Raw genomic sequence first — 26816 nt, forward strand, 5'->3', positions numbered from 1 at the left:
TGTCAACACGCGGCTGTTTATTCAACACTCATTTATTTATCTACCGGAAGCTGCCCAAGCAAGCTCCGCCACAGAGGACACCAGATGATCGGAGGGAGGGGAGTCTGGGGGGGGGTCCTGTAAGCATTTTAAATCATTGCCTATTTCTATTTGCATTACAAACAAAAGGGCTTTGTGGTGTCCAAGTGGCAATTATGTTAACAAACAATAATCTGCTCCGTTTTATCTAATTGTCTCTAATTGCATTACATGTAAATTCCTCTTCGTGATGGACAGTTTATATGGTAATTTCCCAATGTGCTGTGAAATCACATTGGTATTTCTAATGACAAAAAATATATATAAAAAGTATATAATTCAAATTTCTGTCTCGTTCCTAATCTCTTTTACAACTGAGAAGACGCGGCTTTTCAAACTTCAGGCTGCGCGTCCATATGACCGAGCGGAAAGAGACGCTAATGGGAAGACACCAGGAAGTCTGTAATGCTTCCAGTCAGCATGAAGCGCCATCAAAATAAAATTCCGCACAGTAGCTGCTGCTTTAAAACAACTGGGGCAATTGAAAAATGCTCCTCCCAATTTATGCCAAATACCACTTTATAAACATTCTAGCATGACTGCCAAGTGCCTGCACTGCTTTATGCCCTTTCTCTTAATTGAAAACGTTATAGGGGTGCATTACACTTGGGTTTACTTTTCTTTTTTTTTTCTTCTTTTTTTTATAAGCTGTGCTATAAAGACCTAGCAGGCCCGGAGAGGGGAAACTGCCCATTAACTTATAAGGTCCAGGCCTTGGCTGGCTTAATTGACAACCTCTAGGCTACTTTCATCACTTGTCGACTTCATAGCGGCAGTCAATGCTTCCTCCAGGATGCTGTTGCATCTTTGACACGGGGGTGTTTGTGACAAAGAGCAGTCTGCCGCCAATGCCAGGGCGAGGGCTCTAGGCTGTCCATAAAACAAGCACACACATTCCTCTCCTAGTTCCAGCCCTCGGAGAGAGCCGCGTTTAACCATGTAGGTACCGCTGTACCTAGAAACGCCAGCCAGAAACTCATTGAGAATCCCATGAGGGCGGTAGGGAATTCATATGCATATGCTGTATGCGAGACATCATGAGAAATATTATATGGATTGTTTTATTTATGAAAAAGATACCCAGAAAGAGATTTCATATTTACTACAAGTTATTTAGTAAATATTAAAATGCTACAAGAAAAAAATGTGAGATGCTAAGTTAAAAGATGGATTACTAAAATGAGAACATATTTTGTTTCTTATCTGTTCAGGCTATCCCCACAAACAGACAAAGACTCTCAAACACACAAACACACACACACACACACACACACACCAGACTGGCGTGACAATCACTTCACACTCTAATTTGGCAGGATCATCAGCTTTGTGCCTCTGGAAATTCATGCGCCTTGAATTAGAGCCACATGTCACGACGCAGTTGACCAGTACGGACACGTTACTGGAATATTAAACTCACTTACGTTCTTTGTAACACTCAAGCTGTCGGAAGTTTCTCCTTGTGCCAGTTATGAGGCCTGCGTGACAATTTACAAAAAAAGGTGGAAGAGCACTGGAGGCCACTTTGACTGCCGACCATCTGTCACTGAATCTCATGTCAAACAAGACCAATGCGCAATGTAAGAGCTCGTGTTTTTAAAACAAGTACTCCAGTTATTGGGTTTTGCATTTCCATAAGGTTGTGGGGACTTTTAAGATATTTTAAAAAGAGTGGCGACAATCAAAGCAGCAGAGGCTGAATCTGAATCCAAAACACTGGATCTTACATTTGGGGATATCATGACTGTATTGCGGCTCCCTTGGGGGGATGTTAACTATCCCTTAACATCTCAAACATGCATAAGACCACCGTGTGCCATATTTTACAGCAATATTGGAATTTTTAACCACACTAGCTGGACGAACCGAGATAACCACGGTGATCTCTTCTAATCCATTTTTATTTTACCGTTATTGTCCATATAACGAGTGCAATAACGCAGCTTGAGGGGGAAATTGAAACATTACAGTATTTACATTAGCGACTGTAAACATGTGACGTGTTTCAGAGATCAAGTAGATTCAAAAGCAGGGGCAGTGATCACAACCATATTTTTACATTTGGCTACAGGAATGAAGGTGTGCCGTTTTAACAACTTGTTCCAGCCACGAGGAGCAACACACTGAATGGATGTGCATCATTGGTGTTCAGGGCAATGAAGATCCAACTTAAATGCATAAACTCACAATTGCTTTCTCAACCCTCGACACGAAGGAGAACCCTGATGGATTGAAAGTCTCCTGGTGTACTTTAAAAACATTGGAGAACTTAAAATCTACTCTGGGTTTGACCATACAATACTTTGATAAATCGAAGACTTTCGCATTAGATTCGTAACTCGTTTCTTGGCCGGTTTTATTTATTTATTTATTTTTTCGTTGTTTTTTCTCTCTTCCTTGAATTTGGGGGAGAAAGGTTATTAATAATAGCATTAATTTATAAAACTAATTACTTGTTTCTGTTTTCCTGTAATACCCGCCTATGCCTTATTTATTTATTTATTGTGTGTATATTAATTAACACAGAACAAATCGCACTGCCTTATTTAAATAAATCTTGTAACATGCTTTTTTGACAATTGAGGCAGTGTGATTTGTTCTGTGTTGGGTGAATTTGGGGGTAGGAACTTGAGTGGGGAACGCTGGAGGGGGAGAAAATGGAAAGTACGTGTCCAATATATGATTGTGTTCTCTGTGCTTAGAATAATTTAAAAAAGACATTTCCATAAGCCCAAGCTGTACTTTGTGTTTAGTGCTACGTTCACATGCTAACATACTGAACAACCCTGCTACACAGCATGTTAGCGACAAAGAAAGATTACTGAAAGAATTACTCGATTACAACAAAAAAAGTATAACATACAGATTGTATCATTTAGAATGTGGGGCCTCGTGGTCTACAGCTCATCCAGAATGCAGCTGCTCGACTGGTCTTCAACCTCCTGAAATTTACCCACACTACTCCGCTCCTCCGCGACCTTCACTGGTTACCGGTGGCCGCCCGCATCCGCTTCAAAACATTGGTACTTGCGTACCGTGCTGCGAACAGATCGGGTCCGGTCTACATCCAGGACATGGTCAAACCGTACACCCCACCTCGTTCACTTCGCTCAGCTTCTGCCAATCGGCTTGTAGCTCCTTCACTTCGAGCTAAACACTCTACGAAGTCACGACTGTTTGCTGTGCTGGCTCCTCATTGGTGGAACGAGCTCCCCATTGACATCAGGACCTTGAATAGGGAAGGTAGAGCCGTAGTAGCACTTTGGTAGCACTTAAATGTCTCTTACTGATGGCACTTTGTAGTTCAACTTTATTGAAGAAATTGTTACTTTCTTGATTCTTGTTGTTCTGAGTTTGTACTCATGGTTGAATGCACTTATTGTAAGTCGCTTTGGATAAAAGCGTCAGCTAAATGTAATGTAATGATACCAATAACTTGTATTACCATAATAACATTAAGCCTGAGGATCCGGACGATTCTGTTATGTACCACTTTGGATAGTTAATGTGTTACTGCAGAGGTGTATCTAATATTTTGTCCATCCTTATTTATTTGTTTATCAGTGAGTGTCGATTATATATCAGAGCTAAACGGCCCACGTAACTGTTCCATTGGAGTCCTGATTGATGAATCTCTAAGCCGGAAGACTCGTATTCAGTTTATTTGCAATTAAATATCTGAAGCTAATGTTAGTTAATAGTTTAGCTCATCAGGAGTGTGTATTCACTCTATATTATACCGTACGTCCTATACTGAAATATCATCTGGGTAATTTTGTTACGTATTTATTTTTTTGTATCTGCCTATAATGTGCACTGAGGGGAGATTCCTCCGAATGATCCAAGGGGATGTGTTCAGACCTCACCTGCGGAGTGCCGTCTCCTCACCTGCTGAGGGCAGCGACACGGGTGCTGTGCACTGTCACCCCGTTTATTCGAAGCTCAACAAGTCCTCTACGCTAACATAACGGCCAAGACAAACGAGCACACGCCGTCAGCAAACACTGTTGCCGAACTGCTAGAAGTTAGCTACTGCTTCTCCCCGCAGCCATTAAAAACAAGTGACATTGGACCAAAAGCTGGAGAGCATGACACGGCGATAAACGTCTCGACCAAAGCCGAACACCGTCACATCTCGCCGGGTGTGTTTCTTCACGAGACGCAGAGCACATTTGGGACAAAGGATAAGAAAACACGAAGTGACTTACTGAGGGGCAAGTCGCCTCACGGCTCTGGTGATGTGCGCCGCCATGTTTTTCCTTCGATGACGCGGCTGACACAGGAGGCCAGCGATTGGCTGCACAACGAGTTCCCCTCGCGCTGCCCGAGCTACGTGATTGGCCAAGAGCGCAGAGAGGGGGCGGGCCGCGGAGGACTCTGAGCACATGGGACAGTAAACAGAGTCGTAGTAGTAAGTAGCAGTTTGGGTGGTGCCTTTGAGGGGAGAGGAGGATACAGTGAGTTATGATGAAATGTAATTCATTCCACAAGATAATTCAATATAAGTAATATACTTACTCCAGGTGAAGGTCCAATGGGTAAACAGTGATGATTATTTGCCTTACACGTGGTCTACAACAAGTATTGTGTTCTTATGCTCTGGGGGGACAGGCTGCAATGGAGAGAAACAGGGGGGATGAAGGGGAAGAGAAAAGAGAACACAAGGCGCAGCGCCACTCCGGGAGTTGTCTTTCGCAGCAGTGTTGAATTACCAGCACTAACATCAGCCAGGTCCAAGTGTGCCTCAAAAATGACACGCAATATTCACCATGATTAAGTCAGCAGGGGATTTGCTCCAAATGTCAGCCATTGTGCCGTGGGTGCGTTAGAATGATGCAGGTAGGCTGCTGAACTTACTTTATCTCGTCTTGTAGAGCCGATGGGGTTCGGTGGTAGACCTTAAGTCCAGGGTGACTCGTGGCTCAATTTATGCAAGGCATTGGTTCTCAACCTGGGGGTCAGAGCCACCCCAATGGGTCAATCAAAGGGTTTAAGGGGTTATGTGATTTTCAACAAAATGGGGTGTCATTGATATGTTATCTTGGACATTTATCTTTTTTTAAATTATTACTGGTTAAGTGGCCTCAATCAATTATTCAACTGAAGCGGTTTGAGAGGAAAACATTGTTCTCTGGTTGAACTCTAGACATATGGAACCTGTAACAAGGGTTTGCATGTAGACACTGCTTATAATGTGACTATTTGCCATTAGTGACTCATAGGTCATTTCATATGACGGATAGCGCCGTTCTTAATCAGAATCAGAACCTTTTATTGCCAACTATGTTTTCACATACAAGGAATTTGTCATGTCAATAATAGATGATCCTCTCTTCCAACACATGGAAATCATATTTCAATGCAAATGGCAGAAAAACGAGTGATCCTCAAAGCATGTGAAATAACGTATACATACAAATAGCCCATTGTTTTGTATACAGTCAATCAGGAATATGTCTCAGTGTACATCCATGGTCAGGTATGAGATGTGGGTTGTTTCACACAGATTGTATCCCTCAACAAAGATAGCTTGTCTGTGCAACCTTTGCTACAAGGGGTAAAAATGCGACGGAGTTTGAAATTCCATCCACGGGTTACTTGGAAACTACTGCTTTCCCTCCCCCCTTCTGTTCATCGAACACAATTGTTGTCTGCTAATCCAGTTTTGATAGCATTTGGCACACTTTCTTTGGATCACAGCGAGATGCTCAACTTCCATTCTGGTCTCCCCTAGGAACCTCTGAGCCCAAGAAAGCAGCCGACACCAGGTCGCGCCAGAGCAGGGGGGTTCTCTGTATCCCCGTAAAGCACAGAAAATTGTTTTTTTGATTCATGTCACCCCTTTGCCACACACACACACACAGACACACATGCACAAGATCATCAGTCTGGTTGTTAATTCCATATATATGCTGAATATGTGTTTATTCTTGTCAATCTGTTATGTTGTTAAATGTTGCAATCACCTAATGACCCCCCCTGTAAGGCAATAGAATATAAAATATTATGTCAAAGGCAAACGCCTCTCGCCGTTGTCCCCCCTCTGTACGCCCTGATCCAAATGGACAATGCATCACTAGGCCTTGATGCCTCAGAAGTCCGGGTTCATTAAAATCTTGAATGAGTGCCAAAGCTGTAGTCATAGATAAAAGGAATATGAAAGGATAACGAAATTTATGGATGGCAAGTCACCACCTCACCCTGGCATTTATAATAAACAAATGGTTTCTGTTTCCAATTTAAATTTCTCATTATACTGTGACTTTTGGAAAATGTGTTTTGATTTACCAACATTTTATCTGAAAAACTGTATAATTGATTAGATTTACATGGCTCTGATTTTAATACTGATTGTCCGCCTTCCCCGACAGCCCCCATAACCAAGCCCACACTCCACAGCACCAACACTCCACAAAAAAAGAATGATCTGAACTGCTCCTGAGGCACATTATCATCATATAAAACAAACTTACATATCAAACAGGTTTGTTTTCGGATAAAATAATTGGCTTTAACCAGCATAGAATCCAATACAATTCCCTTTGAATAAAACTTCTGTGATGCCACCAACAAACAAAAAAAGGTAAGATAGACTTCACAGCCCGAGTGAGATGGACATCAATGCGGTGTGCCAGCAATAGCTATATTAACCCATGGCTAAATCCCATCACACAAATGTCAGTGTATCCGTTATGAAACCATGACATTTAGATCCAAGGTCTCCATTGTGGTTTTAGAGGGAGCTGATGTTTGTCCATTTTTTGCATCCATCAAACCTGTACACAGCCTCACAGCCAACTATACTCTCAACACAGAAAGGTTAAAGATCAAACTTCCCAGAAAACGCCCCCCCGCTCATCCTTCTGGGTGACTTCAACATCCAGACAGAGAAGTCATCGGATCTGCTACTCTTACTGTCTTCCTTTGCTCTCTCTCTCAGTCCTTCCCCTCCTACTCACAAAGCTGGCAACCACCTTGACTATATTTTCACCAGAAACTGCTCTACATCTAACCTCACTGTAACTCCACTTCATGTATCTGACCACTTCTTCATCTCTTACTCTCTCCCACTCTTTGGAACTGACAAGCCTCCCACAACGGACTCTGCACCTGTCCGTCGCAACATCCGCTCCCTCTCACCCTCCTCTCTGGCCTCGTCTGTTCTGTCAGCCCTCCCTTCAACTGACTCCTTCTCACTCATGCAGCCTAACTTTGCCACTGACACTCTCCTCTCTACGCTGTCTTCCTCTCTTGATTCTCTCTGTCCTCTTACGACTCGAAAGGTCCGCAAGTCCTCTCCGACTCCGTGGCTGTCCGAACCAGTGTGCGCCAAGAGAGCCACTATGCGAGCATCGGAAAGGAAATGGCGAAAATCCAAACACGCCAGCGACCTGCTCGCCTATCACTCTCTTCTCTCCTCCTTCTCTGCATCTATCTCTGCAGCCAAAAGTCTGTTCTACCAATCCAGAATCGAATCCTCTTTGTCTAACCCCAAAAAGCCAACCTCCTTGACCCCTGGTCCCCCCCCTCCCTCCACCCTTCTACCAAGCCACTTTGTTGACTACTTTACAAAAAAGATTGACGACATACGCTCCTCATTTACTAATCCATCTTCTATAACTACACCTCTATTAACTTCATCTTCTTCCCCCTCGTTTTCCTCTTTTATCCCCCTGTCTCCCAATCAAGTTCTTACCTTGATAACCTCTGCCCGCCCAACCACCTGCCTCCTTGACCCCATCCCGTCTCACATTCTCCAGTCTATTGCTCCTGACCTTCTTCCCTTTCTCACCCATCTTATTAACACCTCCCTCTCAACCGGCTGTTTCCCCAACTCTCTGAAGGAGTCAAGAGTTAACCCTCTCCTGAAGAAACCCACTCTCGACCCGTATGAAGTCAATAACTACAGACCTGTCTCTCTCCTCCCCTTCCTTTCCAAATCTCTAGAGCGAGCTATCTCTAACCAAGTCTCCTCCTATCTCCACAGCAAAAACCTTCTAGACCCCCACCAGTCTGGATTCAAGGCAGGCCTCCTTGCTGTCTCTGAGCACCTTCACACTGCTAGAGCAGCCTTTCTCTCCTCTGTCCTTATCCTTCACACTGCTAGAGCATCATCTCTCCTCTGTCCTTATCCTTCACACTGCTAGAGCATCCTCTCTCCTCTGTCCTTATCCTTCACACTGCTAGAGCATCCTCTCTCCTCTGTCCTTATCCTTCTAGACCTTTCCGCTGCCTTTGACACAGTGAACCACCAGATCCTTATTTCCTCCCTCCAGGACCTGGGTATCTCAGGCACCGCACTCTCACTCTTCTCATCCTGCCTCACCGACCGCACTTACCAGGTAACCTGGAAAGGATCTGTGTCTGACTACTGGGGTCCCTCAGGGCTCAGTCCTTGGTCCTCTTCTCTTCTCTCTGTACACCAACTCTCTTGGCTCTGTCATTCGCTCGCATGGCTTCACCTACCACAGCTATGCTGACGACACCCAATTGATCCTCTCGTTTCCCCAAACTGAAACACAGGTAGCAGCACGAATCTCTGCCTGTCTGACTGACATCTCAGAATCAGAATCAGAATCAGAATCAGGTTTTATTGGCCAAGTAAGTTTGCACAAACAAGGAATTTGACTTGGATGTCAGTGGATGTCCGCACACCACCTGAAAATTAACCCGGACAAGACTGAACTTCTCCTCCTTCCAGGAAAAGGCTCTCCCACCCACGACCTAACTATTAACTTCAACAACTCAGTGTTGGCTCCGACTCCGACTGCCAGGAACCTCGGAGTGACGCTCGACAATCAACTCTCCCTGACTGCCAACATTACCGCAATAACACGCTCCTGTAGGTACATGCTGTACAACATCAGGAGAATACGACCTCTTCTCACTCAGAAGGCGGCACAGGTCCTGGTCCAGGCTCTGGTCATCTCACGGCTGGACTATTGCAACTCCCTCCTGGCAGGTCTACCTGCTAATGTCATTCGACCTCTACAGCTCATCCAGAATGCAGCTGCTCGACTGGTCTTCAACCTCCCGAAATTTACCCACACTACTCCGCTCCTCCGCGACCTTCACTGGTTACCGGTGGCCGCCCGCATCTGCTTCAAAACATTGGTACTTGCGTACCGTGCTGCGAAAAGATCGGGTCTGGTCTACATCCAGGACATGGTCAAACCTCACACCCCAGCTCGTTCACTTCGCTCGGCTTCTGCCAATCGGCTTGTAGCTCCTTCACTACGAGCTAAACACTCTACGAAGTCACGACTGTTTGCTGTCCTGGCTCCTCATTGGTGGAACGAGCTCCCCATTGACATCAGGACAGCAGAAAGTCTCTACATCTTCCGTCGCAAACTAAAAACATATCTTTTTCGACTATACCTTGAATAGGGAAGGTAGAGCCGTAGTAGCACTTTAGTAGCACTTAAATGTCTCTTACTGATAGTACTTTGTAGTTTAACGTTATTGAAGAAATTGTACTTGCTTGATTCTTGTTGTTCTGAGTTTGGACTCTTGGTTTAATGCACTTATTGTAAGTCGCTTTGGATAAAAGCGTCAGCTAAATGACAAGTAATGTAATGTAATGTAAAGATCACAAGGGGTTTATGTCTCTAATTGTATTGCATAATACAGAGTGTGGTTTATGAGAGTCTTCCTTCGTGAATAATATTACACAAAATGCCAGATTTTCAAGGTTGACCAATGAACTGGAGACAAACAATGGTTTTGGTTAAATACAACATTTGGCAATAAAACAATTGACATTCTGTAAAGTTATTCTATTGACTAACAGACACATGATGTTAGAAAATAGTTTCACTTTTTTTTTTAAAGTGTACAAAATGAATAAAAAGTGTTTTATTTTGTGAAGAAAAATAGTAAAATTGTCATAAATGTTTAAACAGTATATATTGTCTCTCTGTCCAATTTTTATATTTTTCATTTTAACATTAAAAAAAGTCAATAGCACTACTGTATGTTGATATTTTAGCAGTCATTTCAGCAGCTGTAACGTTTCTCAAACCATTTCACCAACTCCTCCTGTCCAATCTCTCCAAACATCGCCACCATCGGTGCAACACACCGGGGGAAAGGAACCAACCTGACACGACGACCGCCACGTCATGTGCAATGAGGAGCAAAATCCACATTCAAGAAGTGGACAGTGTGTCACGAAGCTCTCATGTTAGGAGTCCAACACCTATAACCCACTTGGCTGAGTATCACGAGATGTTTAATTATTGCCTCCTTACATTAGCTTGGATCCCCCATCCCCCTTCAGGCATCGGTTTTGGGGGTCAGGCTGTGGGGTGGGGGGGGGGGGGGGGCCTGGTGGAGATGGCGACAAGGAATAAAACCCCTTCCCTTCATTACCACATCCCTCTCTCTCTCGCTCTCCGTCTCCCCATCTCCTTACCAACGGCAGTCCAGATCAGGAATTACAAATGATATCATGACAATTTTTCACGCTCTTCAAACCAGTGATGTTTTACCGACTCATTTGCTATGATACCTTGTTACGGATCCAGCTGTGAATCAGGGACGTGTCATGGGGCTAGAAGCCCACCTCCCGCTGAGCCTGGCCAATGACCTGGAAGGCAATAGGGGATGCCAGTGCCTGCAGCATGTGCTGCACTGACAAAGCAGCAGGGCACCGTCAAAAACCCTCTCATACAAACTTTGCAGATCACTCCGTTTTTAACAGATGAGTAAGCACTGGTGCAGATTTTTCTCTCTCTCTCCCTCTGCCCTACACACATAAGGTTTCTGGATTTCCCTCCACGAGTCTGCGGCTCCGGTTGTCGTATAGCAAAGAAAACCTTGCAGCAGTGGATCTGGGATGGAAGGACGCAGATAGCATGTGGCAGGGTCACCACGCAGGTTAAGCAACAATTCAGTTGAGTGCCTGTAAAGCAAGTGGAGTATGGTTGGAAAAGGACGGCGCACCCGCTAAAGAGGCAACACTATCCAGATTAAACTTTGGCCTTTGAACACACATTACAACACGGCATGCGCACACTCAATAGTGTATGTTTATGGATTTTAAGGTGAGAAAATCTGTTGTCCTGTTCCTCTGCGAGCGCCACATGGGAACACTTCGATGGAGATGTTTCTCCAAAAGCGCATCAATCCCAAACAATATTGTGTAATCCAATGAGACAAAGCAGCAACTTAATCCATTCATTAATTTTTGCATTCTTCAACAGGAATTCAATGAGGTTAAGGTTGTTTGGGTTTCCAGATGAGAGCCCTCACGCAATCCCAGGCCCCGATGACTTCTGCATTACTGGAATGATGCGGCCCAGGACTGATGGAGCTGAGAGTGTCAGGAGGCATTAGCCTTCACAACCCAAAACTGGTGGACAAAACCCGACTGTGCCCCCTGACCCGATCCACCGCCAAGTTACTGACCCAGCAATTATGAGAAAAACAGAGAGAGAGACAAGGAGAGAGAGAGAAAGAGAGAGAGAGAGGGAAGTAGAGCAATGTTGCAAAAGGCAGGAAAAGATATTAGACCAAAGTGAGGAAAAAAAGACGAATGCACATCCACATTGAGATAAGAAGGCAGGAGGGACAAACACCAGAGCCTCCCACTTTTCTGCACGTTACCCAGATGGCAGGAAATGGTTTTAAGGGCTTTCTTTTCCCGTTCGGTTCACCCTGATTCCCCCCTCTCTCACTTCATTTAACTGAATTAATGAGCAGGTCCAGCCGGAGCTCGGAATATTAACTTCATGGGCACCCGTCATTATGTTGAGGGAATGAGCTTTTTCACACTTCAGCGGTTACGGGGATGATTCTGCAATCGATAAGCATGTTTACTCAAAGTCTCAAAAGACTTCAAGGGCTCAAATATGAGCTGTGAGAAAGCCTGGAGTACAACAACTACACTGCTCTCAAGAGCCTTGCCTTCCGGCGTGGGCAGTGGCTCGCCGGATGCAAGCTTTATGAAAGACAGCTCTGAGCACAGTGCTCCTCCAAAGCGCACTGGCACACGTGGGCTGGTGGCCTCGAAACACGACACCGGCGGACTGAGAAACACCTACATCAGAGAGGACCTAAAGCTGTGTACACACGGTTCACCTCAGGACAGGGCCCCGTTTACAGCACAATGTCAATGCCGGACTCCCCCTGTGCTCAGCTACCTCTGTGATGGTACAGCGGGGCGGTGCTGCTGCAGGCTGCGACATACAGGACACGGCGTCGCGGCGGGGAAAGCGGCGTGTCAAACGCGGCGCTCTCTGTTTGACAGCGGAATCCAGTGGCAAGGATGTGCCATGCTTATTTCCATATGTTGCACATCCCATCGGATTTATGATATGAGTTCATTCATTATTCATACTTGGTAGAGTGGAGTTATTACCATTTCCCGCCCATCAGTGACACCATAAACATTTATGAAATCACAGTTCGCTCAAGGCGTTTGCCTGCCGCTGTGAAAAGTGGTCACAATTGACTAGTTAGCACGGGCGCCGGAGACAAGCACTAAATGCCATACGAGTGACCCGTGAATTTTTAATACAAGCAAAGTGGCGACAATAAGACAAGTGACGAGGAGGAAGAGTGACTGAATATCACAGAGGCCGAGTCCACGTTGTTACCGCGCCCCGGGCGGCACGGGAGACCTTCGAGCCTCGGTCTTAACGCAGTCCAGGTCCAGGAGTGTACGGTATTTACACCAGGACCCGACGTGCACATCAGCAGGTTCCACGTCCCAATCTGATTGTACAGCGACATTTACGCCGCAGCAGACTTAGTTGTCAGCTAATTTGTCACAGGCTTATCGAGGCCTATTCATCACTGATCTAGTAATTACCAGAATGAGCTACAGGATAACCCCCCTCTGTCTCCCCTCTCTTCTCCCCCTAGCAATGGTCAGCCTGTAAAACCAGGAAGTGTTGGCACCTTTATGATATAAATACGCACACACCCTGGGCATAAGAAAGCTGTCAACAGAACATTTGTTTTCCATTTTTCACCACCCAAAGCACTTCAAGCAGAGGGGGTAGGGAAAGAAGAAAAGGGAGGGGAAAAAGGAGACAAGGTGTTAAAAATGCACCGCAACACTAACTATTTTGCCCCTTGGTGGATGTGGGTGCTCGAACAGATGGGACTCCAATTGGTTCGCTTTTTTTTAATTCAGTGCAACAGGGTCGTCCGAAATTTCCATTCAGTAAGCTCTCACCTCCACACGTACTCGGTTGCGGTTGGCACATGCAGATTGAAGGCATAAACGCGCACGCAGTACATTCACACGTGCTTGATTATGTGTTCTGACACACACACACACACACACACACACACACACACAGCAGCTGCTCTCGCCGTTCTCTCTCAATGCCCATTCATCACTTAACTTTTTGCTGATTGAAAAAAACAAGTACATGTCAAGTGAACTGAAAGACAAGGGATGTCAGAGGTGCGTGAGCTGACCCACGCATGCTAGTAAGCTGTGATGAACGCCCCCCCCCCCCCCCCCCCCCGGCACGCCTCCCTAAACCCACCGTACCGTAAATAGATCAAAGCACATCTGTTTCTGTGTCCAGCAGCCACACATCTATAATTGCGAACTGGCCTTAATGGCTCAGAGCGACCCGTCAGATGCTGAGCAGTTTGGACACAGGAGATGCTGAAGCATATGAGCGGAGCGCAAACCATCAGTAATCGCCGGACAGGGAATTCTCTGGAGCCACGGCGGCGGCTGTCTCGGTCTCTAGTGGACTGAAATAGATATCACAACTTCAGCCCAGGGACGGAGGCCCCCGAGGGGGCCGGAGCTGACCACACAGCTGGGATTGCGGAGCAGGGGTAGACCAGTGGTCAGAGGCAGGGGGACACCACTGGGACCACAGATGGGTGGGGAGAGAAAGTTGGTTCAAGGTGTAGAGGAACAGTACGGCTGGTTGGCGATGGTGTATTCGAAGGATTCCAGAAAGTGATTCACCCTAAAAGTTTCTCTTTTCGGGGGAAAAAAAGAAACGCCAGAGCAGTTGAAATGAGGTTCTCTGGAGAGTCGATCGTGGTAAGGCCCTAAATGACGAGAGGAGCCTTCAGTTGGCCAGTTGTCACAGTTTGACACTGATTTGGCCTAATGAGTGTAGCGCTGTCACCACACATCTGCCTCTCATTCACTTGTAGGATCTGGCACACTTAAGACCTGCTGGAGTCACCGCTAGATGCTGGAACCGGAGACTCCGCCACCTCGCTGCAATCGGTTTCCGGCTGCCAGGATTTACAAGGAGGAGAGCGTGAATAGCTTGTACTTGTATCACGGAATCAAACGTGAAAACAAACGCGCACAATTAGAGTCGGTCCACTTAAAAATGACACGGCATGAGTTGAAAAAAATGTTTGATTGCCTAAAGAACGTCGATTTTTATGGAGATATAACATTTATAATAATAATTAAAAAAAACTCCTTCTCTGCTCTCACTAATGTATATAAGAAAGTGTCGAGAGATGTTATATTTTTTCATTTACTGGTATTTGTTTGCTTGCTATTGCGATTTATTGTTGTAAAAACGTTATTATCATTTATTATCTTCTTTATGACCCACACAAACCTAATTTGGTAATGAGTATGACTTTCTCACATAGATTCTGCCTCGAATGACACTCCAAAGGTACAGTATCTCCATAAAGTTGTTTATGATAACAAACGCCCCATTGTCTTGGACTCGCTCAATATGATCCAGCAGATGAAGCTGTTACAGTAATGGAACTGGAGCGCACGCGGGAGATACTGTTGATCGGAAGAGACAACAAGACAACGAGGACGAGCGTATGTCCCACATGTGACGATGATTAGGTCGTGGTGTCTCTGATCTGCCGAGGACAGCGGTCCTCCCCATCTGTCCTGACTCGGGAGGCGTCTGCGTAGACGGAGCAGCCACTCAGAAATTCCTCATGGGCATCCTCCTGGAAAATAGCACAAAGGTTTACCAAACATCATTGTGGCGGTGGCCCCAATTATTGTTAATATACATCAAATAGCCTCGGCCCGAGTCCGAGGGGCGGACTGATCACTCCAATGACGGCAACTGTCAGTCTGCACCCGAATGAGGAGAGCTGTTGAAATAATTAGTCCATGCCCATGTGAATAAAACCATAATACAACGGCCGAGATGACATCCAAAATATGCACACTGCCTCGGATGACCTGAAAAAACCAGCCGCGGCACGGGCCGCCGAACAAGGCCTTCGTCTTCGGCCGGTGGCCGCAGATGAACGGGGGCTTTGTTTTAAGAGTCGGGGGAACGTCAGTGAGGAGGAACGGCGCCGGGGAAACGCAGCGCGAGCTTTTGATGCGTGCACACATTCGCTGCAACGCAACTTTACATTTCAGGCTTCATTCCATTTAAAAAACGTGTCGTTTTTGGAGAGATTCACACATTTACCTGAACACTAAATACGATGTATACTGAAATAAAAAAACATGTCACAATAAACAACAACAAACAACAACAAAACAGAAATGTAAGCGAATAGGAAAAAATAAGAAGATTAAAAAAAAACCAGCAGAGAAGGGCAAAGGTCAAAGGTCAGAGTTCAGAGCTGGAGAGACTGTTTTGCTGCAGATCCTGAAGATGGTGCTGCTCAGCATTATTTTTCAAATAATTTTAGCAGAAGTATACAGCCAAAACCACATTGCATCGAAAGACAGTTATGTGAGACTTCCTTTCGGCCGGTTTTAGATCCTGTATCGGCAAGAGTATCCGTGCTGCTGACCAAGTCATTAAATCCCTACTAGCCCCAGGGGTGCTGCACTGTAGCTGACCTCTGACCTGTGATTCACCTTTGGAGGGGGGTGGGCTAATTGTCCTGATGATCATTGATGTATCACTTTTAGTTTGCCCGATTGACTCAACTCGTTCGAGATGAAGTCAATCAAACGCATTACGTGTTGTTGTTGTTGCCAGTATGATCACAACCATCGGGACTGGTTCCAGTATTCAGTGTTCACCGGCTCAAAATACACCGTCGCATTTGCATGTGTTTTTCTTGTAAATGAGCCTTGCATGTGGGAGTCTAATTATTTTGTTTCGCAATACCCACATTTATGTTGCACACTCAATATTCCCAGCCACTGTAGCTCTGCAGAAGTTAATAAGGTAATCAAAAGGGATTTACGAGTACATTACTGGTAATTCCTTAGGAAGCCAGAGCAAAGGGATTTGTATGGCCACTGCACTCACATTAAGGAAGGTGATAAGTGAAAATAACATTTAGGGCTTTAAGGAATAACTTTTTTAATGTGGCGTACTCTTTATGGTTTCAATATGCTCTAAAGCTTCTGCTGTACAATATAATAAGAGGACAATACCATGTTCTGGTTAACAGCAGTGAGGTTACCTTACATGTTTTTAGTTCAGAATTGGGCCTTCAAATCTTATTGTGCCACATGTTTTGTTTTTTTATCATCTGAATCTCCAACAAAGCTTTTTTTTTTCGCTCGCAGCGTTTTTTCTTCTTCTTAATAATAATTCCAAAACCCGGGAGCAAAAAGTCACCGAACTTGATCCCTTTTGTGGTTATGACAATCAGGCGTCCCTCGGCGTGTGGCGGCCCACCACAGCTCACCGTCTGCGGCTCGCTCTTGCGGAGTGTGTCGGTGCTTGCGTGTTCACGGAGCGCGAGGCTCGTTCACAAAGTGTGAAGTCACGAGCAGTTCAAACGGACACCGGGCCCCGGTGAGCCGCCGTGTGTTTCTAGCGCAACCGGCCACACGCCGGTGGCCACACGCCGGTGTCAACACCGTGACACGTCCGATTAAGAGAGGCTCGCCATGAATGAAAGGGACCGTGGCTTTTTCAAAACGCTGTCCGCGCACACCTGTGACAGCATGAGGCGACCGGTCCTTCACACGCACGCAGCCCCGGTCAGCACGTGGGCGCTTGTATCTTTCGCCGCACGTTTTGTTTGGTGTGTGTTTTTTTTTTAGGCGAACCATGCCGAGCCGAGCGCCGCATATATTTGTCTCCGTGAAGCGAAAGCGAAAACCACACAAGAGCTCATCAGTGGCGAAAAGGTGACAAGCGTGAAGCAAAGTGTGAACGGCGAGAGAGGAGCAGAGGGACGGGGGCCCGAGCCGGGCAGGGGGGGGTGGGGGTGGGGGTGGGGGGGTGGTGATGATGAGAACAGACAGGAGCCACATGAGGCCCCCTGACAACGCAGGAGTCCCCCTGCGGTATGTCCGGCAGTCTACTCCTGCACACACACACACACACACACACACACACACACACACACACACAGATGATGCATAAACGCACGCAAGCACGCAACTCTAACACGATACGCTGACTTTTGTAAGATGGACATTTTAACTATAAAAATAGCGAAAGAAACAAAACAAATGTTGTTGTTTTGCTGAATATTCACTGCGGCCTTGGATGAAGGCGCCGTGTGATTGGCTGCTTCTCATTCGTAGTGATGGCACCCCCTCTAGTGGTGTTGTGTGTTCACAGCAGTTCACATTTGTTTAGCAGCCTGCATTGCAACTGTACTGCATGTCTAGTTGTGAAAAATACATACAAATCGAATGAATCACCATCACCGAATGGTGGTTGTCCACCAGTGCGTTGCTTCTGCCTGACCGCAGCCCGCTGGAGTTGGGGCGGTAAAGCAGACTTGAACTTGGACCGCACGGGGGTTGAAAGTTTCAAACACGATTCATTTTGGCAGCGAAGAACACATCCCCAAATTTGGTTAGGCATCGTTTGTGGAACCACGCTGGCTGTTCTGCACGCGTCGAGGACACCAGAAGTCATTCCCAGTTTTCCTCACCAACACACCGCTGGTCGTCCCCCTCCCCCCCCCAGCCACCACCACGAGGGGTGCTTTTAAAACGATATGCCTTCTGGGGTGTTCTTTTACGGGGCTGTAGTTGCAACCATTGACTATTGTATAATTCTCTTCAAATCAGTTTGTTGTAGACCCCCCCCCCCCCCCCCCCTCCCGCCCCCCACCCCCTTTTTTTTGTGTGCCCACCCCTGACTTAACCAGAAAAAGGTCACATTTCTGAGAAGTGACTTCCATGCATGTTCCATGCTGAGTCGTCACTTTCAATTTCCTAAGACCTTTCATGTCACACACCCGTCAACCAGGAGAACTGCAGCACACCGCGTGCACCGCCTTCCCAGTGCCGGTGTGATGTATGAAATAGAATACATATTCCAAGCAGTCCTTTGGACTAGATTACGTTGAGGTATTCAGGAGTATAGAGCTGCTCACAAAAACAGAGGCGTTGTTACGATGCCACGCTTTCAGGTTCACTTTAAAACCATCACTAGTAACTTTTTCATTATGCCTACTACTCTCATTATATGAATCAGTAATATCATATGCATTGAATGTGTTGTAACTCTGTAATGCTGTGCATCTGTACACATGACATCTATTGCTTCTGTCCATCCGGGGAGAGGGATCCTCCTCTGTTGCTCTACAGAAGGTTTCTTCACTTTTGGGTGGGGGGGGGGGGGGGGGGGGGGGGGTTCCTGATCCGATGTGAGGTCCTGGGACAGGGATGTCGTATGTCTACAGATTGCAATTGGTGGTTTTGGGCTATACAAAATAAATGTAATTGAATTGAACAGGAGTGTGGGTTTTGCACAGGAATCTGTTTGAGATGACATGGGGGGTAAAAGTCATCGATGCGGCTCCTCATAATAAAACATCTCTGCATGGGTTTGTGTTGCACATTTTGGGTATATTTGTAGTGAAAAGTCAAAGGAGATGCATGAGCAGAAGTGATCATCTCCTTCTTTCCACGTCCCCCCGCTGTATGTAACACTGAGACCCCCTCCCCAACCAGGACACCTAGCGAGCGCTCTACAAACGACGTGTCTTTTCACATTTCCGGCACATGAGATGTTTAACTCTGGGCACAGAATTAATGGAGCGTGAAATGCAGGCCTGAAGTGCAGCAGGCTCCTAACCTGCAGGTGACACCAAGCTCTTATTGTGACCTCAGTGAGCCGTATTATAACCGCATTTGACTGGTGACAATTAGTGACCTTTTTGCCTTTCCAGCAGCCATCCATTTCAATTACACCAACCTGGAGAGCTGTGGTGGGAGAGCGACATGAGATACTGTAGCTAGTGTACTACTACGACTACTGTACTGCTATTGTTAGCTCGGCCACTGTACCGCACCATTAGTCTTACAAGGCTCTGATGCCATTTGGCACGCCGTTAGAACGCCTGTTGTATCACATTTGTGTTTTGATTGAGGCTTTAAGTGATAATAATGGTTATTATTTCTGGCTCTTATCTTCTTTGAAAGGTCGTGGCAATGTGAACTCTTTCAAGAAAATGATCTTTTCTGGGGGTTTTTTGTTCACCTTCATGAGACAGATAACAGTATAGAGGTATGACATGCAACAGACGTCCGGAGGGCAGAATCAAAACCCCCGGACGCTGCATTAATATGGCATGCACTGTAACCATACCAAGGTGCTCCACAAAGGAAATTAAATACCACCTTTCTGTAATATGGCTCTCACTGAGATGAATAAAGAATGAATGAGAATGTGCAAACTGACACTGAAGTGAAGCTGCAGCAGCTTACTTTGCCACATTTTTATAACCACCATAACTATTCTCAGTATAATTAGTTTCAGTTGGGATTGTTCACGTTTAAAAATAGATAAATGTGCGGGTGGTTGGTTGAGAGGTGTGTGGAGGTGAAATTCTTCAAACTGTCGGTGCTTCATTCACAGATCACAAGTTTCTTTTCTTGTTTGTTTTCCTTTCACAAGCACCAGCAACACTTCAGCTTCCTTCTACATCTCCCACCTCATCGGCTCCACCTCAGGCCTGCATGCCTCACCTACGTAAAGTTCCAACTTGAGAAACCTCAGAGGCAGGAAGGTATGATAAAACCTCACACTTAATCATTTCATCTAACCTTTCTCCAAAGCACGCTGCACCCGCTGCACGCGGCACTGCAAATACTCGCACTCCTTCATTGAGCTCTAGCGAGACCAAAGCAACCAAACGTGTGCAGGCAGAGAAGCAACATTAACGCAACCAGTACGTGCTTACTTTATACATAGCTCTCTAACCCAGAAGGTGAACCATCAATATTTATAGGCAATACTTGGTTTCCCTTTCGACTTTTGGTTAGTATACCTCAGTCACAGAAACGTGGCCTACACAGGGCGGCCTACCAAATGCAAGATTGGGAGCGTTTCAATAGCTTCTCAATGGCTCTTAACTTGGTGAGGCCTGAGCCAGCGGCTCGTAGCCAGCGAATCGTAGCCAGCGAATCGTAGCCAGCGAATCGTAGCCAGCGAATCGTAGACAGCGAATCGTAGACAGCGAATCGTAGCCAGCGAATCGTAGCCAGCGGCTCGTAGACAGCGAATCGTAGACAGCGAATCGTAGACAGCGAATCGTAGACAGCGAATCGTAGACAGCGAATCGTAGACAGCGAATCGTAGCCAGCGGCTAGTAGACAGCGAATCGTAGACAGCGGCTCGTAGACAGCAGCGCTAACAGCGCAAACTACAGCAGACCGAACTAACAGTGTGTACCTGAGGGAGGCGCTACACATTTGCCTCGTCCCTGTCGGTCGGGACGACTTCATCAGATGTAACCGCCATATGAGCGCAGTGCAGAGGCGGCGGCGGCGGCGGTGGCCATGAGCCAGAGGGGCGCTATACAAGTGACTAGGGTATATATAAATGATATTTAAAATATTCCTATTTATATTATTGTGTGCTTTTGAATATTGAAGCTTTGGCAACATTTATGAAGCTTTCATGACAATAAAGACACATTGAATTGAATTGAGACAGAGGGAGAGAGAGGTCTGATTTACATTTTTATTATAATGATGAAAGTGAAATAATAACAACAATATAATAGCACAAAGACATGACAACAATACATGATACTGTTTCATGCAAACAGAATTTTCTATCTTTATTTAGTTATCATGCTATTGAAATTGCGGGGACTAAGTATCACATTTGTTTCAAAGTTGTCAATGAAAGGCTATGAAACGGTCTGCGGTGCACAGTGCAAACTACTTGGGTTTGAGCATGACCGAGTTTGACAGACACATGGTGTCAAAAAGGAGAGGTGGGATTTGAACCCTGCATCCAACCTTTTCAGAGGCCAACACAGCTCCATTTACAACCACAACCACCAGACTCAAGAGTGTAAACCGTCAATCAGCTGGAGAAGCGTGTCTCTTGGTGTAAGTACCGTACATATATTATCTCCATCTACTGTGTAGCTCACTTTCCCTTTGTGTTCTTGCTCCTTCGCTTATGCACTCTTGTTTTCTGCCTTTCGGTTTATGATTTTCCACACTTTTCTCCAAATGACAGGTGCGATGGCGTTTGAAAACATCACACCGAACTCCGCCGAAAACCCTCCGAACCAGAGCAGCTGCGACGTGTTTGTCTACCAGAGGTCTGCCGCGGTGCTCTTCCCAATGTTCTACTCTGCGGTGTTCATCATCAGCGCCTGCGGCAACAGCTTGGTCCTCTACGTGATCTGCCAGAGGAAGCAGAAGTTCAACTCCACCTCCGTCTACCTGGCCAACCTCGCGCTGTCCGACGCCCTGTTCACACTGGCGCTGCCCGGACGAATTATCTACTACGTCCGCCACTTCGACTGGCCCTTTGGTGACCTTCTCTGCAGACTGACAACGCTCCTCTTCTTTGCAAATACATATGCAGGTAATATTGGCTGCTTCGGTTTGCCCGTATGGCACCTTTGAGTTATTTGTTTTTTTCGCTGAACTTTATGTGGGAGAGAAAAAAAACAGAATGCAGCTCCCAACCTTCATACAGTCCCAAGTATATTTAAGGTATTATAACGGGACTAGAATGGAAACACCTTCTACAAAGTCAAGGAAGTGCTGCCCATTTGGTCAACATTCATGATCTCACCCGTTGGTTATTATTTGTGGAGTTATGTATTTGATTTGCATTCGTTGAGCAGAAACTGCATTGCGTATCCATCGTGTCTCCACCAGGTATAGGCTTCATGACCTGCATCAGTCTCGACCGCTACCTGGCCATGGTGCATCCACACCGGCTGCAGTGTTTGCGGAGCGTGAGGGTGGTTCACAGGGTCTCCGGTGTGGTCTGGGCCCTGGTCTCCCTGCAGGTGGCCCCCCTGTTGTTCCGCAGCATGCTGCGCGAGCACCAGGGGAGGCGGACCTGCATGGAGTACTTCAGCTTCGAGGGCTCCCGCTTCACGCCTTATGTCCTGCTCCTGGCCTGCGTCGTCTCCTTCTGCTGTCCGCTCGCCGTCATCGCCGGCTGCTACGCCAAGATCAACCGGAAGCTGCGGGCCGCGGCCGAGCAGAACTCCGTGACCGGTCGATCGAGGAGGAACCACAGGGTCAACACCATTATCCTCCTCGTCCTCCTCACTTTTATCGCGTGCTTCAGCCCGTACCACCTCAACGTCATGCAGTTCATGGCCAGAAAGATACACCACCAGGCAACGTGCGAGGAACTGAGGGCCTTCAAGGTGTCCCTGCAGGTAGGAACCTGTGCTCGTTGGTTTGATTTACGAAACAATCCCCGGCCAATTCCCCTCCTCATAACCCGTCCTCTCCCCGCAGATCACAGTTTCGCTCATGAACTTCAACTGCTGCTTGGACCCAGTCATCTACTTCTTTGCCATTAAGACCTACAAGAAGCGGGTGCTGAGCCTGTTCAAGGACTATCTGTATACTTCCGCCGCGTCCTCCAAAATGACAACTGAGAACAGCAGCAGCAACACCTGAGAGAAAAACCACAGCTCAGCTTTACAGGACACCCACAACCCGTGCCACAGAGGAGACCTAGTTTAAGGTCTATTTTACTGACAAGCAGTATATTGTGGCATGTTCATATGCAGTGGATATGCAACATCAAATTAGCAAAAAAAACTAAAGAAAACCTTGTTAAAGTGTTAACCACAATGTTTGTTTGAGAAAACTGTACGATTTATTCTCCCATATCTATTATATTTCTCTTTTTACACGATATCTTATTGCTTTTCTTGTTAACAATGTGTGTGTTATACAGTAGTGTCATACAGTACTGTAAAAAATGATTTTGCTTGAATCGGTGTAAGGGGGAGGAAATGTCCTGACTGTCCTAAATAAGCTTTTCATTCTGTAAAAAAACAAACATTTGTGGTCATTAGTGTAGCACAACGGCAACCTTTTGTTCCTTTTTGAAAAGAAACACATATGCGGACCAAAAAAATATTACTAGTAAAGTGTGTAAGTGGGTGATTTGTTTATTATTGGACACTGAAGCTGTGGAATTAGTACATCTCTAAAAACCCGCTTCATATGGACCCCATAGTTACATATTATGCAAGGTATATATATAAGGTATATATTTGGGTACGCCAAAATGAGACCGTGTCACACATCTCTCTTTCATGCCCACATCTGAGTTCTGTGTGGGAGAGCGTATATGAGTACTGTCACCGCTTCCGTGTGTGTGTGTGTGTGTGTGTGTGTGTGTATGTATGTGTGTCTCTCACACATTTTAAGCAGGTGCACACGCTCTGTTTGTATGGCGAAATGCCACATTTAAATTTAACCTTTCTCATTTCCTGCGTTTTTGGAAATGGTGCCCAGTGATTTTGCATAGAAAGTAATGTGCACACATTGTGCCATGAAGGGGTTGTATTGGTTTACTGATGTGTTTCAATGTTATTGTACATTATATATTGGTCAGCATACACAAACTAGTATCATTCTTTATATATATATTATATAAAGTCAGCTATGGTGCCAATGCAAACCCCGGCACCGGGGGTCTGATCCCGGGGGACAACCCAGACTCTCCGCTGGAACACCAATTTTCTGTAGCTGCGGTTGCACAGGTAAGACTCCACCACCAGCCCACTAGGACTCCCCGGCCCTGGGGTTTGTGCTGGCTGAATTTGGAGATGTCTGACTCTGGGTCAGACTCCCGGAGTGCAAATTGCTCTCCTCCCAGCAGGGCGGTCACCTGGAAGGGCGAGGCGAAGACGCACAACCCGCACTTTCTTCTAGCTCGTTTTCAGTTTGTGTCGTCCATGTACACTGCAACTGGAACACCGTTTGGAATATTTACCTTTAGAACCGTGAAACTGTCTGTTGCTCCACTGTCTCTCCAACCTCGTTTCAGCCAATTAGCGTTAGCTAAACCTGCTGTCTCCTGCTGATTTCTAAGTAAGTAAGTAAGTAAAAAGTAAAACACCTATTGGACAGAAATACTGGGAGTTAGCTTGATGAGGGATCGAGTCCTTCACACAACGAAGAGAAAACAGACGGAAGGTATTTCTGTCCGTTACGTTTGTTTTTAAATTACAACCTGTAATCGTGCATTTGCCTCTGAACCTTTCTGTACTGTATAGATACAACCATGTATATTTAGTGAGATTCTAGAAAGAACATATACTGGGCATACAGATGGACAGTGAAGACATGGATGATGGTGCATATATCACCTGGGGATTAAAAAAAAAGATGAATAGGATTCAGCTTTGGGACTGCTAGCATTCTTTGGCGACTCCTGGCTATTTATACATGGTTGGTACATGTTTTTTATGCTGCTGAAAGCCGATCACTATTGGAATTTTTGTTCTGAGAAGTAACAATTCACTTTTTTACAGCCACCTTTAAGTCTGGGCAGCTTTTACCATTACTCTTGTTCGAACAACTCAGAACATTTCTGAAAAATCACTGAAAGGTCATTTATTTAAATGATAAAGAGTTTTAGCCTTCTAGAATAACTGCTTTCATCACTGGTAACGTTATGCCTGTCATTCATAAATCCTGTAGTCTCATATTCACCCTGTAGTCATTTCTCCATGATATTATAGCTATTTACTGCAAGCTAACGCGAGCTGGCTAAAACCAATTAGCTTAGCCGTCTACACTTACCGAGAATTCAGCCGGTAAGATCCAGCCAGAAGCCTCCGTTTTTACAGCCTACACCGTCGCAGTCCGTCTCTTAAAAGGTACGGCATGTCACCGATGTAACGAGTCAATCGTGTCCGTCATGGCTGCCATGGAGCAATACGCATTCTGGTTTTAGTTCTGTGTTTGGTTTGTTTTCATTAAGGCCGGAACAGTCTTCCATCGGAAATATTTCACATGGAGATTTAAGAGAAATATGCATGGAGTTAGGAACTTTCAAGAGCGAAGCATAACATGTGGGGTAACCTGAAGTTCAGTGATATTAATTTGAAAGGTTTTGACAAGGACATTTCCTGAATATGTTAGCAGCATGTCCTTTTAAGGTGATTTCAGCTTTATCTTAGGTTCCTATGCACATTGGATTTTAGACAAGTTCCTAAAAAAGGAGATATGGACATTTATTGCCCAAGAAAATAAAGAAAATAATGAATTAATATATATTTGAAAAGGACCTGAAGAATTATTATTCTTTTGTTGTTGTTACTTTTGCTGAGCCGAGCTAACAACAGGACTTGTGTCCTCAGATAAACACAGTGCTGTTGTTAACACACAACCAGACACTTACATATTCAGCTGCAGACAATATAATGGTCTGTTCTTTTGTTTCTCATCATTTTAATGTCCTTGATATTTATTTGGTAGAGCTTTGTGCATATTCAGTATGGTTTACAATCAATATGTATTACCTTTTAGATGACAACCATCTGTTTAAATTCCATGTCGTTAACTGTTGAATTTATTTGAAGGGGAATGTGACACAGCAATAAACACATTGCTGCCATCCGGGGACCAAGGTACAGCACAGGTCCTGGTGAGCACATCGTTGAACCTCCACCGCTGCAGTACTCGTCTTGTGCCATAAGAGAGCGCTGTCCATCTCAGAAGAGCTGCCGGGTTTTATGATATGTATTGTGCATAGAGGAGAAGAGGACATTTCTGGAACATTTATATGATGCATTTATATGTACTCCACATTCTACCGTCCAAACGTCTTGTTGGGCTCTTTATTACAAAGTGACATATGAGAGGATACAGAAGACAGGTGGTTTGAGCAGCAGTGCCCTTCAGAGCTAATGTGAGGTGACACAACGTAATCATTACAACACGTCCTCTGCTGTAACAAGAGCTCCTAAAAATATCATGGCGCTCAAATCAGTTATCTATTTATTTTAGGTCTGTCCTCCAACACATTGGATTTAGAAGGAAACTGTGACTGTGAGGTTAATGTGTCTGACTTTATTTTTCAAACATCTGATTTGGGGGACCCCCACCATCAGCTCTTTTAACCCTCAGGGCGTTGGGGCTCGTCAGGCCATCAATCAAGACCATCGCTGTCTGTCTGCACAGTTCATTGAGTCAGCCGTGAATATTCTATAACGCCACACAAATGTCTCACTGTCCAACACATTCTGACCTTACAGCACAAATTATGCATCATTTGGTGAGAATTGTGGTCCCAAGCTAAATTCTGCTGACTTAAAGTGAAAAAAAAGGAGGAAGAAAAAAAGACTTATTTAGAAAAGTCATTGTCTCTAATTTGATTGGTTGTAAACGTGTAGAAGCACATCTTTAAACGTCTTAAAGACGTGTTGATGTGTTTACCATTAAGCCATAAAATGTGCGCATCTTGTTCAAACAGATAGTGCACCATTGCAATCATCGAATGTCATGTAAAGCCAAGTGTTGTCATATTTCGACAATTGGCCTTTTGATGTAAATCTTGTTACCCAACTAATGTTTTTTTCTCATTTTTCTGAACAGCCACAGAAGTTTCCTGGAAACTGTTGCAATCTTATCATAACCACGTGCC

The 26816-nt window shown here is 45.4% G+C and overlaps 2 protein-coding genes across 3 annotated transcripts in view; one reads left to right on the top strand and one right to left on the bottom strand.

Moving 5' to 3' along the window:
* The window catches only part of clybl (citrate lyase beta like), a 60240-nt gene extending 55893 nt beyond the window's left edge, over positions 1 to 4347 (bottom strand). The window contains exon 1 of the mRNA XM_034562464.1: positions 4287 to 4347. Within this exon, the coding sequence (XP_034418355.1) occupies positions 4287 to 4330 (44 nt within the window). The 5' untranslated portion in view covers positions 4331 to 4347. The remainder of the gene's footprint in view (positions 1 to 4286) is intronic.
* A 16858-nt stretch (positions 4348 to 21205) lies between these two features.
* si:ch211-184m13.4 (uncharacterized protein LOC798560 homolog) lies at positions 21206 to 22828 on the top strand. 2 transcript variants are annotated; one of them, XM_034562291.1, is made up of 4 exons: positions 21206 to 21280; positions 21414 to 21767; positions 22067 to 22581; positions 22664 to 22828. In XM_034562291.1, exons 2-4 carry the CDS (start codon positions 21419 to 21421, stop codon positions 22826 to 22828), a joined length of 1029 nt encoding a protein of 342 aa, XP_034418182.1. In that variant the 5' UTR covers positions 21206 to 21280; positions 21414 to 21418. The 2 variants fall into 2 exon arrangements, with proteins under 2 accessions (XP_034418182.1, XP_034418181.1); XM_034562290.1 differs by lacking the exon at positions 21206 to 21280 and having other exon boundaries at positions 21407 to 21767.
* The last annotated feature ends 3988 nt before the right edge of the window (positions 22829 to 26816 follow it).

The sequence above is a fragment of the Cyclopterus lumpus genome, chromosome 21, assembly GCF_009769545.1.
Source record: "Cyclopterus lumpus isolate fCycLum1 chromosome 21, fCycLum1.pri, whole genome shotgun sequence".
NCBI classification, from domain to species: Eukaryota; Metazoa; Chordata; class Actinopteri; order Perciformes; family Cyclopteridae; genus Cyclopterus; species Cyclopterus lumpus.

Excerpts from the sequence above, each read along its gene's own strand:
- si:ch211-184m13.4 (XM_034562290.1), top strand. The coding sequence starts at position 21,407 with ATGACAGGTGCGATGGCGTTTGAAAACATCACACCGAACTCCGCCGAA. Across the intron at positions 21,768-22,066 it reads CTTTGCAAATACATATGCAG|GTATAGGCTTCATGACCTGC; the intron begins GTAATATTGGCT and ends TGTCTCCACCAG. Across the intron at positions 22,582-22,663 it reads CCTTCAAGGTGTCCCTGCAG|ATCACAGTTTCGCTCATGAA; the intron begins GTAGGAACCTGT and ends CTCTCCCCGCAG.